This window comes from Hydra vulgaris, chromosome 12 (genome assembly GCF_038396675.1).
Source record: "Hydra vulgaris chromosome 12, alternate assembly HydraT2T_AEP".
NCBI lineage: Eukaryota > Metazoa > Cnidaria > Hydrozoa > Anthoathecata > Hydridae > Hydra > Hydra vulgaris.
Genome location: NC_088931.1, coordinates 46,624,313 through 46,639,541, shown reverse-complemented (window position 1 = coordinate 46,639,541; position 15,229 = coordinate 46,624,313). Strand labels below are relative to the sequence as shown.

The window sequence follows — 15,229 nt, the reverse complement described above, 5'->3', positions numbered from 1 at the left end:
CCAGCAGACACAGTTTAATCAAAAGTTTGAGGATGACTCTAATTCTGATGCCAGTATATTTCAATGCTCAATGGTTCCATTACAGCTAACTTGTGGAGTAAATAAAAAGGTTATCTGGCAAAACCCTACACCATCGTCTCCAAGGTTTTGCAGGCCAATTCAAATTAGGTTCATAAAAGAAACTGCTGATGTAATAGCTGAAGAAATTGCTTACATGGAAAACAAAATTGCAGGCTTGAAACCAACTCAACTTCAAGACATAGCAGTAGAACATGTGATGATGTTAACTATGATTGACGGAAAAGTCTGTAACGCAGCAACCACCACTAAATCGACCATGCGATGTTATATTTGTGGAGCAACATCAAGATAATTTAATGATTGGGACAGAACATGTGTTGACAATCAAAGCAGCTACAAATTTGGACTATCCATTCTGCATGCTAGAATACGGTGTTTTGAAAGTCTTCTTCACCTATCATATAAATTGCCTGTAAAAAAATGGCAGAAAAGGCTGAATGAAGATGAGAAGAGACTCATCTCAGATAGGAAAAAGAAAATCCAAGATGAATTCAAGAGCATAATAGGCATTCTTGTCGACATACCTAAGGTTGGATTTGGGAATACCAATAACGGCAACACAAGCAAGAGATTCTTCAACGACCCGGAAACATCTGCAGATATCACTGGAGTAGACTTCCGTTTAATTTCCAGAATGAAAATTATCCTAGAAGTAATTTCCAGTGGCCACAAGATTGATGTAGAAAAGTTCAGACAGTATACTTTGGATACTGCAAAACTTTATGTTGAACTATACCCCTGGTGTCCAATGACTCCAATTCTGCATAAAGTTTTAGTACGTAGTCCTGATATAGTAGAGAATGAGCTTTTGCCAATTGGACAATTGTCGGAAGAGCATTTCCGGGAGTATAGACTTAGCTATGCTAGAAAATTTTCTATAAAAGATTGTAACCAAGATATCATCAATAGGTTATTGTTAACATCCGACCCTCTGTTGTCCAGTATTGGGAAAAAGAAACACAAACTTACAAAGCCTTTTTCAAAAGAAGCTGTGGAATTGCTTCTTCCTGGAGAAGTCCAAGATTCCGACACTGAAAACAACAAAAATGAAGAATATTCTGACAATGACAAAGTGGAATCTAATTAAATATCAAAATATAGTATGTTATTTACCATAATAAAGTTTAAAAAATAATATATCTTTTATTTCCTCAAATCCTATTGAATAGAATAAAATGTAATCCCTAAAGTACCCATCTTTCCCCTATATAGAACGCCACTGACTTGAATTTGTACAAAAAACATTTAATTTACAATTTCTTGTCATATGGTAAAGTTTTCAGCTGTTAAAAAGTGAGAAATAATTTTGGCCAGCTAAAATTGTCAAATACTCATACGTGCATCGCTTATAAATTTTTTTTTATCGCTTATAAATTTTTTGTTAATATAATTTTTACTTTTTTTTATTTTACTTAAAAAAAATCTTATATAACTAAATAATATAAAAAAAATTTTTTACAACTTTTAATGATACTTTAATTAAAATCATTAGCTACTTTATTTAAAAGCATTTTGGTATTATAAAAACATTAATAAAAATAAATGCGTTGAAGTTAAACAGGTGCATACTCTTTTACAATGCACTGTAAAGTTAACAAATCCAATATTTAAAGTTCATTTTTCAAAGTTGAGTTTGTACAACCTTTTATCACTGCTACAATGAAATTTTAAGAGATTGACGCATTTGTTGAAATACATTAAGTTATAATAAATATAATAAAATTATAATTTCATTTTCCATTATCAATGATTGATGAAGAAATAAATTATAAAATTATGTATGGATGTTTACCAAAAATTCAGATTATGTCACATTTAACACCATTTCAGACATTAAGTGCAACATAAATGGAATATTATATTCTCATTAATCAGCATTTACAGGACAAATTAACTTTAGCATATATATCATAAAGAAAATTTTAAAAGTAAGCCTCATACTTTTTGGAGATTTTTTTATCCCTAAAAACTCCATTAAATTGTTAAAAGTTATTTAAAGACAAAAAAATTTTTCTGCGGTCCAAGAACTGCATTATTTTAAACATCAGAATCTTAAGTGACAAAATCCTTAAAAATCAATAGAATTTCCCATCCCTGACTACTAGATAGAACTTGACTCAAACAAAAACAAAAACTTGGCACTCTAAGCAATAAGCTAATCTTCTGTTATTCAACCAAAAGTTTTTGACAAAGGGATCTTTATATGACATCAATAATGCACATGAAATTTCTTCATATTAAAAGACTGGCATAGATATACATCAAAGGCAGCCTTTTGATAAATAAAGAAGGGAGTTTGACCAAGTGAGGTTTTCTGCTTGCCTTTAAATTGTTCACCATTGAACATCTTCTACAAAACATATCTGAACGCAGTTTACAATTCTATACAAAGAATTATTTTAAATCTGTTTTTAATTGAATAAATCAAGTTCAAATGTATACTACCACACAAAAGATACTTTTAATATGTTTAAAAAATAATAATTGTCAAAATAATTAAGACCACCAATATAAATTAAATAATAAACTTTTTAAATATTTTAATTTAATTCTTAAAACTTATTCTACTATTTTGATACAAAAAGTTATACCTGACAACATAGCAAACAAATTCTGCTCTGTTTGCTTTGAAATTGGTGTGTAACCTTGATAAAAAATAGACTTCATCTCTTCAAAAATAAATCTATAACTTAATTTTAACTTTCTTTGCAAGTGTGCTGCTGATGCTTCATCTATGGTAATCATAAATATGCTCGGCTGCAATGACAATTTTGGTAATGGTAAATCTTTAGGTTGAATAGAAAGTAAAAAAAAAGTTGCTCTAGATTCATCAAAGAAAATCACTTCTAACATATTCATCTCACTTTGTAAAGGTAAAAGTTTTGATGTCTTTTTATCAGCAACTAAAGAAAAATAAAAATCTTTTTGAATCAAAGAAATTTAAAAGCATAGTACTTCAACAGAGTACTTCAACAACGGGGTTGCAAAAAAACCGTTTTTTTTTTGAGAAAAACCAAAAACCATAGCTTTTTTTAAAAAACCATGGTTTTTTTTGGTTAAAACTAGATTTTTATTAAATAATGCCGTATTTAGTTATCTTTTTAAATTAAAAAAAAGTATAATGCACTTTATTTGAGTAAACTATATTCTTTATCAATATTAGTGTAATATTTCATCAAAATTATTCAATACATCATTATTTAATGTTCTATATATAAATACAAGCTTTGCTGCTTTTTCTACCCCCAATTGATTTCTTGTGTGTGTGTGTGTGTGTGTGTGTGTGTGTGTGTGTGTGTGTGTGTGTGTTTGTGTGTGTGTGTGTGTGTGTGTGTGTGTGTGTGTGTGTGTGTGTGTGTGTGTGTGTGTGTGTGTGTGTGTGTGTGTGTGTGTGTGTGTGTATATATATATACACACACATATATATATATCGTTAAGAAAACTTCCTGATGAAATAAGTTCATCAGGAAGCAATGCTTCTTGATGAACCTAATGAAGGAGAAAAAGCCTGTAGAAGAAAACAAATAAATAAGTGCTATTACTAATTTATTACTGCTCTTTTCTATAAGAACACTGAGGATTCTATTCTATGAAAAAACAGAAACAAAAATCATGGATTTAAAAAAAATATCTATATTGAAGATTAGTTGTATTTGTTAACATAACCCTGTTTTAGTTTTCTGTTGTAAGTTCAAATCTTTTTAAAAAAACATTAATTTGGTTTAAACCAACATTTTTTTAATTGGTTTAAACCATGGTTTAAACCATTTGGTTAAAACCATGCAACCCTGTTCAACATAGTACTTCAACATAGTACTTCAACATAGTACTTCAACATAGTACTTCAACATAGTACTTCAACATAGTACTACAACATAGTACTACAACATAGTACTTTAACACAGTACTTCAACATAGTACTTCAACATAGTACTTCAACGTAGTACTTCAACATAGTACTACAACATAGTACTACAACATAGTACTTTAACACAGTACTTCAACATAGTACTTCAACATAGTACTTCAACATAATACTTCAACATAGTACATCAACATAGTACTTTAACATAGCACTTCAACACAATACTTTAACATAGTACTTTAACATAGTACTTCAAAAAAGTAAGAAGCATAATAAAGTAGTAATAATATAATAAGAATAACGTAATAAAGAACTATCATATTAAGTTATTCTTTAAATAAAATGAAAAATCACTATAAAATGCTTAATTTCAATTATATGCATACAGTTATCATATAACTAAAAACTGAAGACAATAAAAAATCCAGGCTAAGAGCCAAAAAAATTTTTTGTTCTGGATTTTTGGTTAAATATTTTAAATACAAAGATATTTTTTTTAAGAAATGACATATAAAATTAAAAAGCAAATTGACCTTAGGTCTGAGGTATTTAGAATCAGATAAATATTAGAATCAGATAACCCAGTTATTTCTTAATTAATAAATTTATTATTTTTTATTAAAACCGCAGTTGCACAGTGATTAATCCAATGATTTACATCAAATGTGAAAAATGTAGCAGATCTATGAATAACATTGAAGAATTTTATTGTGTGTAAATCTGCAACAATCTGACATTAAGGAAATATACCTAACTAGACTGGAGAGATGGAAAACACTAATTAATTATTATACACTGTTTCTCGTGTTAGTTTTTGAAACATTAAGAGACTCTTAAGACACTTAAAATAGTAACACTAATGGTAAATTATATAGTTTTAAAAAGCATAATTTTCAAAGATTTTTCTGAATACCTATATTTTTTTCAAAAATATAGGTATTCAGTGTTCTAATCATTTTTTTGCACTAAAACAAGGTGGCTGTCAATAGGAAAATCACTTAATCAGCTTTTTAAAATAAGTAAAATTTTAATATAAAAAAAGAAAGCAAACAAAAAATTAAAAAAATCAAGTGTTAAAACAAAGCTGATACATAAAATAATATAAATGAAAAGCTTGGTTACTTAAAAAGAAAAGCTTGGTTATTGAGCTGACAATCGAAGATAAATTGTCTGAAATTTGAAATGCATAATAAAAATTTTAAAAAAAGTCCTAACTTTAATTTGCTCTAAGCAAATTAAAGTTAGGAGTTAGCTCTAAGTTAAAGTTAGTTAGCTCTAAGCAAATTAAGTTAAAATAGCTTATATGATTTTTTGATTTTCACAAATCTTGTGAAAATCAAAAAATCATATAAGCAATAACTAACTTAATTTAATCTTAAATTTTTCAATCTTTTAAAGTAATCTTAAATTTTAATTTTCACATTATAAATTTTATAAATCTTCACAGCTATTTTAAATTTTAACTTTCACAGCTATCTTAATGATATTGCAAGTTACAAGCGCTGGTTTATTATTACATACATGCTGTTCTAAAGAAGATTATCAACAAAGCAATTGGTATTAATTATTTATTTTTAGATTGCTTATGCTCATTATCAAGACATCCGTATCATTCATCATCAAGTCATCCATATCGTTCATCATCAAGTCATCTGTATCGTTCATCATTAAGTCATCCCCTAAGTAAGTTTTTTAATTTTATTTTTTAGTTTTTTGATCTTTCTATTAAGATGTTCTTTGTTGGTTTTGTTTTTGGCAGAACATTTCATTCTTTCTTGTGATTTAATTGAGGTCTTTATCAATCAATTTAATTCAGTCAAAAAATCAGATGCTTGGAAACACTACCTTGTTTATTGGAAAATTGTTAGCAATAAAAACCAATTTTCAAACTCTATTGTTAACAGTGTTTTTGTTTGATCTGTAATGTCTAAAAAAGGTTATGATTTTCCACCTTTTGGATGAGATACATTTGTATCATTCCTACCCAGAATGCTTGCCTGTGATTAAAGCATTAGAAGTTATCAACATCCCTTCTTTAAAAGACTGACAGTGCGATGCAGAAAATCCTGACATAAATCTACTTTCACTATAAAACAAAATCAAGGAAGTAATTTAGCATTTGCATAAAAACATTGTTAGAATTAAACAACAAATTTAAGTCAATTAAAAAGTTACTTTATGAAGCAACCACGAAGAAAAACAGTAATCATAAACTTTTGTTCATTGAAAGACTAACACCTCTAGCAAGTGTTGAGTCTGAGCTAATCTTTTTTGGAGCTGAACCATTTGACAAAAATTTGATCCAGAATAGAGGACAAATTACTTGTATTATATCATAATATTGTATTATATTTTTTATAATACATTCCTTATTTAGTATCAACCCTTGGAAATAGGGTCGGTATTTGCTAATGTCGACTTAACTGACAACTTACAAATGTCTGAGGTCAGATTTATTTTAACGACCTCATTTCTAGGTTGTTCTATAGAGAAACCTTTGTGTTCAAAATTTTGTGCTGACCAAAAATAGTTCAAAGTCATCATGAAAAGATAAAATAATTACTACTAAAACAATTTATAAATTTTTAAAGCAATATAAATAATAAAAGACCTTTACCTGAAGTCCAAAAGCTATACTTTAGGTTGTTTCTACTCTCACACATATTGTAAAGGCATAACTCTTGGCCTTCAGATGGCACGCCACCCCATAATGGATGAATACAAAATTCACTATTATGAATTTTGATTACATCTTCATGCATTATGTCAAATGAAGTAACACAATTTGATGTTATGACTAACCTTACATTATTGACTATTTTTTGATCATTTTTTACTCCAATGCACATATTGGTTACCTGAAAAAAAGTAATATTTTCAATAACATTATTAAATCTATCTATATAATACTTTTATATTAAAAAAATAACAATAACAAATAAAATGTTGATAAAACTATTACATTTTACAATTTTGAAAGTAGTACAAGTTACAATGATTTTCTCTCTCGTTATTACTGATGATTCATTATTACTTATGATTCATTATTACTTATGATTCATTATTAATTATGATTCATTATTACTTATGATTTATTATTACTAATGATTTATTATTACTTATGACTTATTATTACTTATGACTAATTATTACTTATGATTCATTATTACTTATGATTTATTATTACTTATGATTCATTATTACTTATGATTCATTATTACTTATGATTCATTATTACTTATGATGCATTATTACTTATGATTCATTATTACTTATGATTCATTATTACTTATGATTCATTATTACTTATGATTCATTATTACTTATGATTCATTATTAATTATGATTCATTATTACTTATGATTTATTATTACTTATGATTCATTATTACTTATGATTCATTATTACTTATGATTCATTATTACTTATGATTCATTATTACTTATGATTCATTATTACTTATGATTCATTATTACTTATGATTCATTATTACTTATGATTCATTATTACTTATGATTCATTATTACTTATGATTCATTATTACTTATGATTTATCATACTAAACTTATGATGCTTTTTTTTTTAAGCCATTTAATTATTTATAAAGAAACTTGGATTTTGTTAACTTGGTTGATAAAAACTTCTATCACACTTACACACCATTTACACACCTGGGTATATTTTAACACTATTTGGATTTTTCAAATTTGAAACCAATTTCTTATATAAAGTTTTGACTTTTTTGTACCAAATACCTTTGCAGTGGATTTGTCTTTATTAAATTAACATTGACAATTGCATTACAAACAAATTCATAGCAAACTTAACTAATTTTCTCCTCAACATTTTTGAACTTATAAATTGTAAAATAAATTATTCCACTCTTTTTGAATTCCAATTATTCAAGTCTTGTTTATATTTTGATTACTTAATCACAAGTTGATCAATTTTGAAAATTGTGATAAAGAAGTGATCAAGAAAATCAAACATTCATCTGATATTATTGAGTGCTAGTTGAAATGTTAAAAACTATGTGTTACATTACCAATTACAACATTTACATACACATAAGATAATAAAACAACTGACAGGATAGTGTGATAACAGAAACGCTGCCATTTTTTTTTTGTTTTTTAATTAGAAAGTAAAAGATAGGCAGTCATTAGCATCTCATTAAAAAAATAATGAAAACTTTCTTTTAAATATTGTTTTATCACTTTTTAGTTTTTTACTGTGATTATTGCGTGTTACTTTTTTTTTTATCTAATTTTATTTAAATGATTTAAACTGCTTATTTTTATTGTTGTTATAATATAAAAAATATAAAAAATTTTTCTCATAATGTTTTTTAAATAAAATATTTGTAAAGGTAAATAATAAACTTATTTTTTGATTAAAAAAAAGTATTATCTCACAAAACTGTCATTTAAAATTAATGACTTGACATTTAATAGTGTTTTACAATGTTTTATAATTTAAACAACCCCTCTCCAATTGAGGAAAACTGTAAACTTTACATATTCACTTCTTGAAATTTGCATTTTTTTATGAAAGTTTTTTTTTTTTAATTACAGCAATTGGGAGCAAATATATTAATTTTAATTAAATCATGAATGATCAAAAGATTTCAAATTTTATCAAAAAATAAAACAAAAACCTCGACAAAAAAAGCCGCTATGCAAAGAAACAAGTTGATTTACCAGTACTATATACCGGTACTACCGGGGGAGTGGTGACAAGATAAGTCAATAACCCATTATTAATTGATAATTACATATATTACTTGATAACACAATATTACTCAATGAACCCACATTACTTGATAACGAAACACGCAATTAAATTTAAATAAAAAAAACAAACAGACAAAATTACTTTATGCCTAATCAACCCATTCATTTCAAATGTAAACACTGCTTCAATTGCAGAGCAATTTGTTGTAAATATCAAACTACTTTCTCCATTTTTCACTGTATTTACAGGAATTATACAACGATTTGATGCTTTATTTCGAAGAGCTCCAGAATATCCTAAAATAAAATAAATTTTCGATTAAAATTCTTTTTTATTCTTCTTTTTTACTCAACTTTATATTTAAAATAAAATTTTAACATTTTCATAACACTTTTTTTCAAAAATAAAATTTACAATGTTGTTTACCTTCTCATTACAAAATAAAGTTTACAGTGTTGTTTACCTTCTTGTTACAAAATAAAATTTACAGTATTGTTTACCTTCTCATTACAAAATAAAATTTACAGTGAGCTATAAAGCTAATGCGTTTAACACTTTAAAAACTTGTTAGGAAACATTGTACACATTTTACATACAAAATGACATTTGTACCTACGCTTCAAGTCATTTCTGTTTAGCCAAAACTTTTTTCTGTTAGAATATTTAAATTGTCTTTTTTTATAGTTTAAGTGGCATTTATTTTGAAAATACTAAGTCATAATTATTTATTGTAAAAAAAAAATTTCACCACAATTGTGAAATAATTTTTTATTAAAGTAAAAAAAATTAAATAAAACTTAAAAATTCATAAACTGAGTTAAAAAAAGAAAATGCTTTTTAATTAAATTTAATTTTTAATTAAATTATGTTTAAACTTTTCATCATATTTAATGTTTTTTAGTTAAAAAAACCTTTAACTAAATATGATTTTTAAGATTGAAAACTTAAATTTAATTTTGAAAGAGTATAAAACATCTTCACAATTTTTTTACTTAGGAAATAATTTTTTTCTTTGTATGTGCAAACTAATAATTCTTTACAAAAAAACATTGAAGTCTCCATCATAGATTAAGATGTGTGAAAACAACTAAAAAATTCATTTTTTTTTTAACTCTAGAAGGAAAAGAGTTTCAAATAATTCTTTCAATGAATGAAATTAAAATTTTTTCTTTCTAATTAATTCAATTTTGATAATTCAATATCCTAAATGTTTGCTGTTAAATTCGACCACTGATGCGTTTTCCTAACAATTTCATTCCATATTCTGAGTGATGAGAGGGCCTTTTAAATCTAGTCCAATGAACACTGAAGCCATGATGAATAGACTCGGTCGCTTGTTTGCTGTAACGCCCCAAAGACTCTTTTTTCTGAGCAACAAAGTATTGAATGTGATAAAAAACTGAATGAACCTTTGGAGTGACACTGACTATTGTAAGTTGAAGATAGGAGCTGTTGATTTTATCAATATAGCTTTCATCCAGTGCATTGCCAAAGCAAGCTGTCACAACAGAATCAAATTTCCTGAATGTGTCAATGATGGGAAATGTTTCAAAAGCGCAATTTTTCTCAGCAAGCTGATGCAATACATCAATGTTTTTCATAAGTTTGTGACTCATTCCCAGCAAATTGACCTCGTGAAAAGGCTGACATTCGATGTGAAGAGCTGATGGCCTCTCATCAGCCTTTGACCAGCGGTCCTTCAGTGCTTTGTAGAGGTGATTAACAACACCCAGGAGTAGATAAAGTTCCATTGGAGGAATAACATCTAAGACAAGCATTCCATCTCCCACAAAGATAAGGGGATCATAAATGACATTTTTGAATTGCTTTGCTTTTTTTAGATCCTTGCCAGTATTTTCAAAGGCTTTGAAATGCTTCTGTAGTGTTCCAAAAGTGCAAAGATTGCCTTTAAAGGACAGATTCTTGGAGTCTATATCACACCACGTGCATGGATGGGTACTAGCATGTGACTGCAATCCACACAGGATGTTAGCTACTTTCATGTCACATGAAACAAAGTATTTCACATTGCTTGGTGTAATTAGGTTCAGGATTGTTCTCAGATCTTCAGCAATGGCTACAAGAAACTGACATTTAACACTACTGCCCTTTCCAAGCTGAGAAGTCAATAACTTTTTTTAGGTGGACAGAGTGGTTGAGATAATAAATCTTCCTGGATTCCAAGGGTGATTTTAAGAAAACAGCCACCTCCATCTATGCCAAGTTTTACTATATGATCAGTAAAAACTTCTCTTCAAAATTTCCTCTGTAAATGCAGAGAGTTCTTTGCAGTGGACCTTTGTTTGATGACTGATTTTATTCTGATCATGATGAACATCAATTGTTGTTTGGGTGAAGTGATCAGAGAGCTGCTTACCAAGTTAAGAGAATTTCTCACGAAAGTTGGTCTCAACTATTTTGGATTTTTACACTTGATTGAGAGTTGTAGCAAGTTTTTTAATTCCTGTATTTGACAATCCTGTGTTAGATTGCACATGCACTAAATCTTGGGCAGTCAACTCAGATTCTTTTTTGAAGAGTTCCTTTTGACATGCAGGGCCTAAAAACGTAGTAGAAGTGAGAAAAATGAAATAGTCTATTCTATGTAGAATTTTCTTTTACTTTTTATTAATTTGGTACAAAGGTAAGTATCATTGTATTCAATCATATTAATTTTCTTCTCAACTAAAAAAAATTAAATTATTTCTTTACTCTAATTGCAGCTTCAATACTTTTTGTGCAGGTTCTTTCTTAATATGCAGAGAAGCCAGATTTGTATAGTTATTTAAAAGTATATTAGATAAGATTCTATTACAAATGTTCATTTTTGGAAGACTGTGATAAAAATAAATTTGATTAATTAAGTTAAAATATAGATACAGATGCTGATTTTCAAGAAACTGTAACAAAAATCTAGTTTTATAAATAAAATGTAACAGAAAAACACCCACTGACACAAATTATTATCAGAAAGTTTAAAACCTACCCTATATAGTTCTTTCAAGTGACTACTATACATTTACTATTACTTTCAAGTAACTACTATACATTTCAAAATAAATAAAATTATGTTCAAGCTACTTTTTTAAAAATATATTTAAAAAATTTGAACAGATAATATGAAGTTGTGGTTCTAACTATTTGTGCATTACTCTTAAATGATTATTGAGATAAAACCTAAATCATATTTTAAATTATTTTAGCAAATAATTCCCTAAATAATATAGGTCTAGATCATTAGTCAATATTTATAAGATTCATTTATAGTATAATTAGTAAATCATATTTCTATAAAAAATTAAATTTATAATATAAGATTCATTTATAATAAAAGATTCATTTATAATACAATAAATACTTATAAAAGATTCATTTATAGTATAAGATTATGGACAAGCAATCTTTTTAATAAGAAAAAAAAAATGAAAAATGAGATCATCAATTTTTTGCCAGCCATTACTAATAGTTTATGGCTGGCAAAAAATTCAGTAATCAGGTTTAAAAAAAATTTGACACTAAGGTTTTACCATAAAACACTTTTAGGTTAGCAGTAAGGTTGGCATTACTGAATGCCAACCCTAATTCTGAGGCCTGATATATATATATATATATATATATATATATATATATATATATATATATATATATATATATATATATATATATATATATATATATATATATATATATTGGCTATAAATTTTATTATAATGCCTTTAATATTGATAGAAAGTTAATCTGAATCCTGAACTCCAAAAAAATTAGTAATTGCAATGGCAGCACATACTGCTACAAATTTATTATCAAAAATATTTTTCTGCAATATTTTGATAATTGATTTAATAGTTAAATCTGATGTCTATCCTGGAAGTGACACTAAATCTAGAAGTTTGATTATGTATTATTGTAAGATATAGAAATTCTATTTCTGCTATTACTAATTGTTTGTTTCTTTCTCCAAAGCTAACTTTGTAGAAGTAGCTTTAGAAGAAGATACTGAGCTAAATTATGCTATTAACTACTTTTTACATTATTCAATGTCACTTGATTTTACAAGGGTTGCAAAAAAAACATTTTTTTTGAAAAAAACCAAAAACCATGGATTTTTGGTTTTAACTCCATTTTTTTTTAAATAAGCCGTGTTTTATCAACTTTTTCAATAAAAAAAAAGCATTAGTCATTTTACTTGACTAAATTAAATTTTCTATTAATATTACTGCTGTAATTCATCAACCAATACATCTATATTTAATATTCTGTAAATAAAAACAAACTTTGCTGCTTTTTTTACTCCCATCTTGTTTCTTAACTTGGAACAAACAAGCCCAAAAATTGAAATAATTCTTTCAATTCCAGCACTAGAAGCTAGTGCATTTAAGAAACCTTCAATATCCGTGATAATGTTGCACCCCATAGCATCCAAATTTATGTGTTTATTATTGACTTATTAGTTTTTTATTGCTTTACTTTTTACTTTATGCTTTTATTATAAAGATTATTCTATTGCTCCTTTTGCCAATTGTGTAAAATATAAAATAAGGGTAACAATAACTTCATCAAAATTTTATTAAATTTCAGTTATTATTGAACTTCGATGTCTTTAATGTTTAAAAAATCCATAGTAAATGTTAATTATTTAATGTACCCAATTTTTATTATATATATATATATATATATATATATATATATATATATATATATATATATATATATATATATATATATATAATCATTAGGTTTACTGTAATCATCTCTTTTATTTCAAAGGCGCCTTAGAGCACTGTGAAAATTATTACCTTTAGTATAAGTTAAATGAACAGCTAATATTTAAATCAAAATGAAAATTAAAATAATAGTAAACATGCATTCTAAATGCTTATATTTTGATTCAAATAGTCTCTTTGATATATTTATATTATATACTTTTATAACATATATATATATATATATATATATATATATATATATATATATATATATATATATATATATATATACATATATATATATATATATATATATATATATATATATATATATATATATATAACATATTATTATATATAGACAATAATTATTTGAATATATATATATATATATATATATATATATATATATATATATATATATATTATGTAATAATTATTTGAATATATGCATAATATTATATATATATATATATATATATATATATATATATAAATATAATGATATTATATATATAATATATCATTATATATAGACAATAACTATTCGAATACAAGACATCAACGTTAAATAAGCATAATTAGTATTATTATTAGTATTAGTAATTGCTGTAACTGGTGTGAGCCAGTGAGTGTGGTATTAACACACTATGACAGCCGATTTGCATGATTGCTGCTCATCCAGCAATCAAGACCTGCTTTAAAACTGTTAACTGATTGTGCTTTAACCAACTCACTTGGCAAGCTATTCCATAAATTAGCCGATCTATTAAATAAATAGTTTTCACGACATGCTTGCTTAGTGATTTCTTTGACATATTCAAAGCTGAGACCTCTCTTTTGAGTTTGTTGAATACTAATTTTTTTGATTGTTTCCAAATCGTTAAAACCATTGAAGAATTTAAAAAGTTGAATCATATCTCCTTGTTGCCTCCTTTTTGTCAAGGTAGTCAAGTCGAGAGCTTTTAGTCAATACTAATAGTTGATTTTTTTAAGTGATGGTATTAATCGAGTTGCACAATGTTGGACTCTTTCTAATAACTCTATTTCTCCCTTTCAAGTAGGTGACCAAACTTGTACTGCAAACTCTAACAGTGGTCGCACAAAAGAAACATAAAGTATTCTGAGCAGTCTATTATCTAAGCAAACGAAGCATTCTCTAATCCAACCCAACATTTGGTTGGCTTTGCCTACAATTTTATTACATGATTTTTCCATTTCAGATTGTTGAGAAGATTATTCCATGATCACTTTCAGATTCTGTTATGTTTAACTTTTGTTCATTGATATAAAGGGGTGATTTTTTGTTATTCCGGCCAAAGTGCATGACCATATATTTTGAAATATTAAATTTCACAAGGCAGTCTTGAGTCCATTTAAAAGCTAAATCAAGATCTGATTGCACAGAAAGAGTTGATGCACTGGAAAGCATTTTATTCAAAATTTTGGTGTCATCTGCATATAGCTTGGTTAGATTTTTTAGAGTTTTAGACAAATCGTTTATAAATAGTACAAAAAAGAGTGGTTCAATTATTGACCCTTGTGGCACATCTCTGGTAATTTCTGCCCAAGAGGATACAATTTAATTCGCCTATCACAACTCTTTGTTTTCTTTCTTTTAAAAATCTTCAATCGATTGTATTGTCAGACCAAATATTCCATAAGCTATAAGTTTAAGCAACAATCTTTTATGTGGCACTGTGTCAAATGCCCTGGCAAAATCCAAAAAGATAACATCAACAGGTTTACCATTCTCTAAGGCGGTTGAAATAAAATCAAGCGTTTCAAGTAGATTCGTTAAGCATGATATAATTTTAACAAAACCATGCTGTTGCTTGACTAT

At 26.7% G+C, this 15,229-nt stretch overlaps 1 protein-coding gene across 1 annotated transcript in view; it reads right to left on the bottom strand.

The window, feature by feature from the left end:
- The window catches only part of LOC100215005 (uncharacterized), a 43,831-nt gene that overhangs the window by 26,211 nt on the left and 2,391 nt on the right, over nt 1-15,229 (bottom strand). Inside the window, exons 2-4 of the mRNA XM_065813465.1 lie at nt 8,822-8,976; nt 6,564-6,804; nt 2,673-2,984 (exon numbers count right to left, since the gene is read on the bottom strand). Of these exons, the coding sequence (XP_065669537.1) occupies nt 2,673-2,984; nt 6,564-6,804; nt 8,822-8,976 (708 nt within the window). The remainder of the gene's footprint in view (nt 1-2,672; nt 2,985-6,563; nt 6,805-8,821; nt 8,977-15,229) is intronic.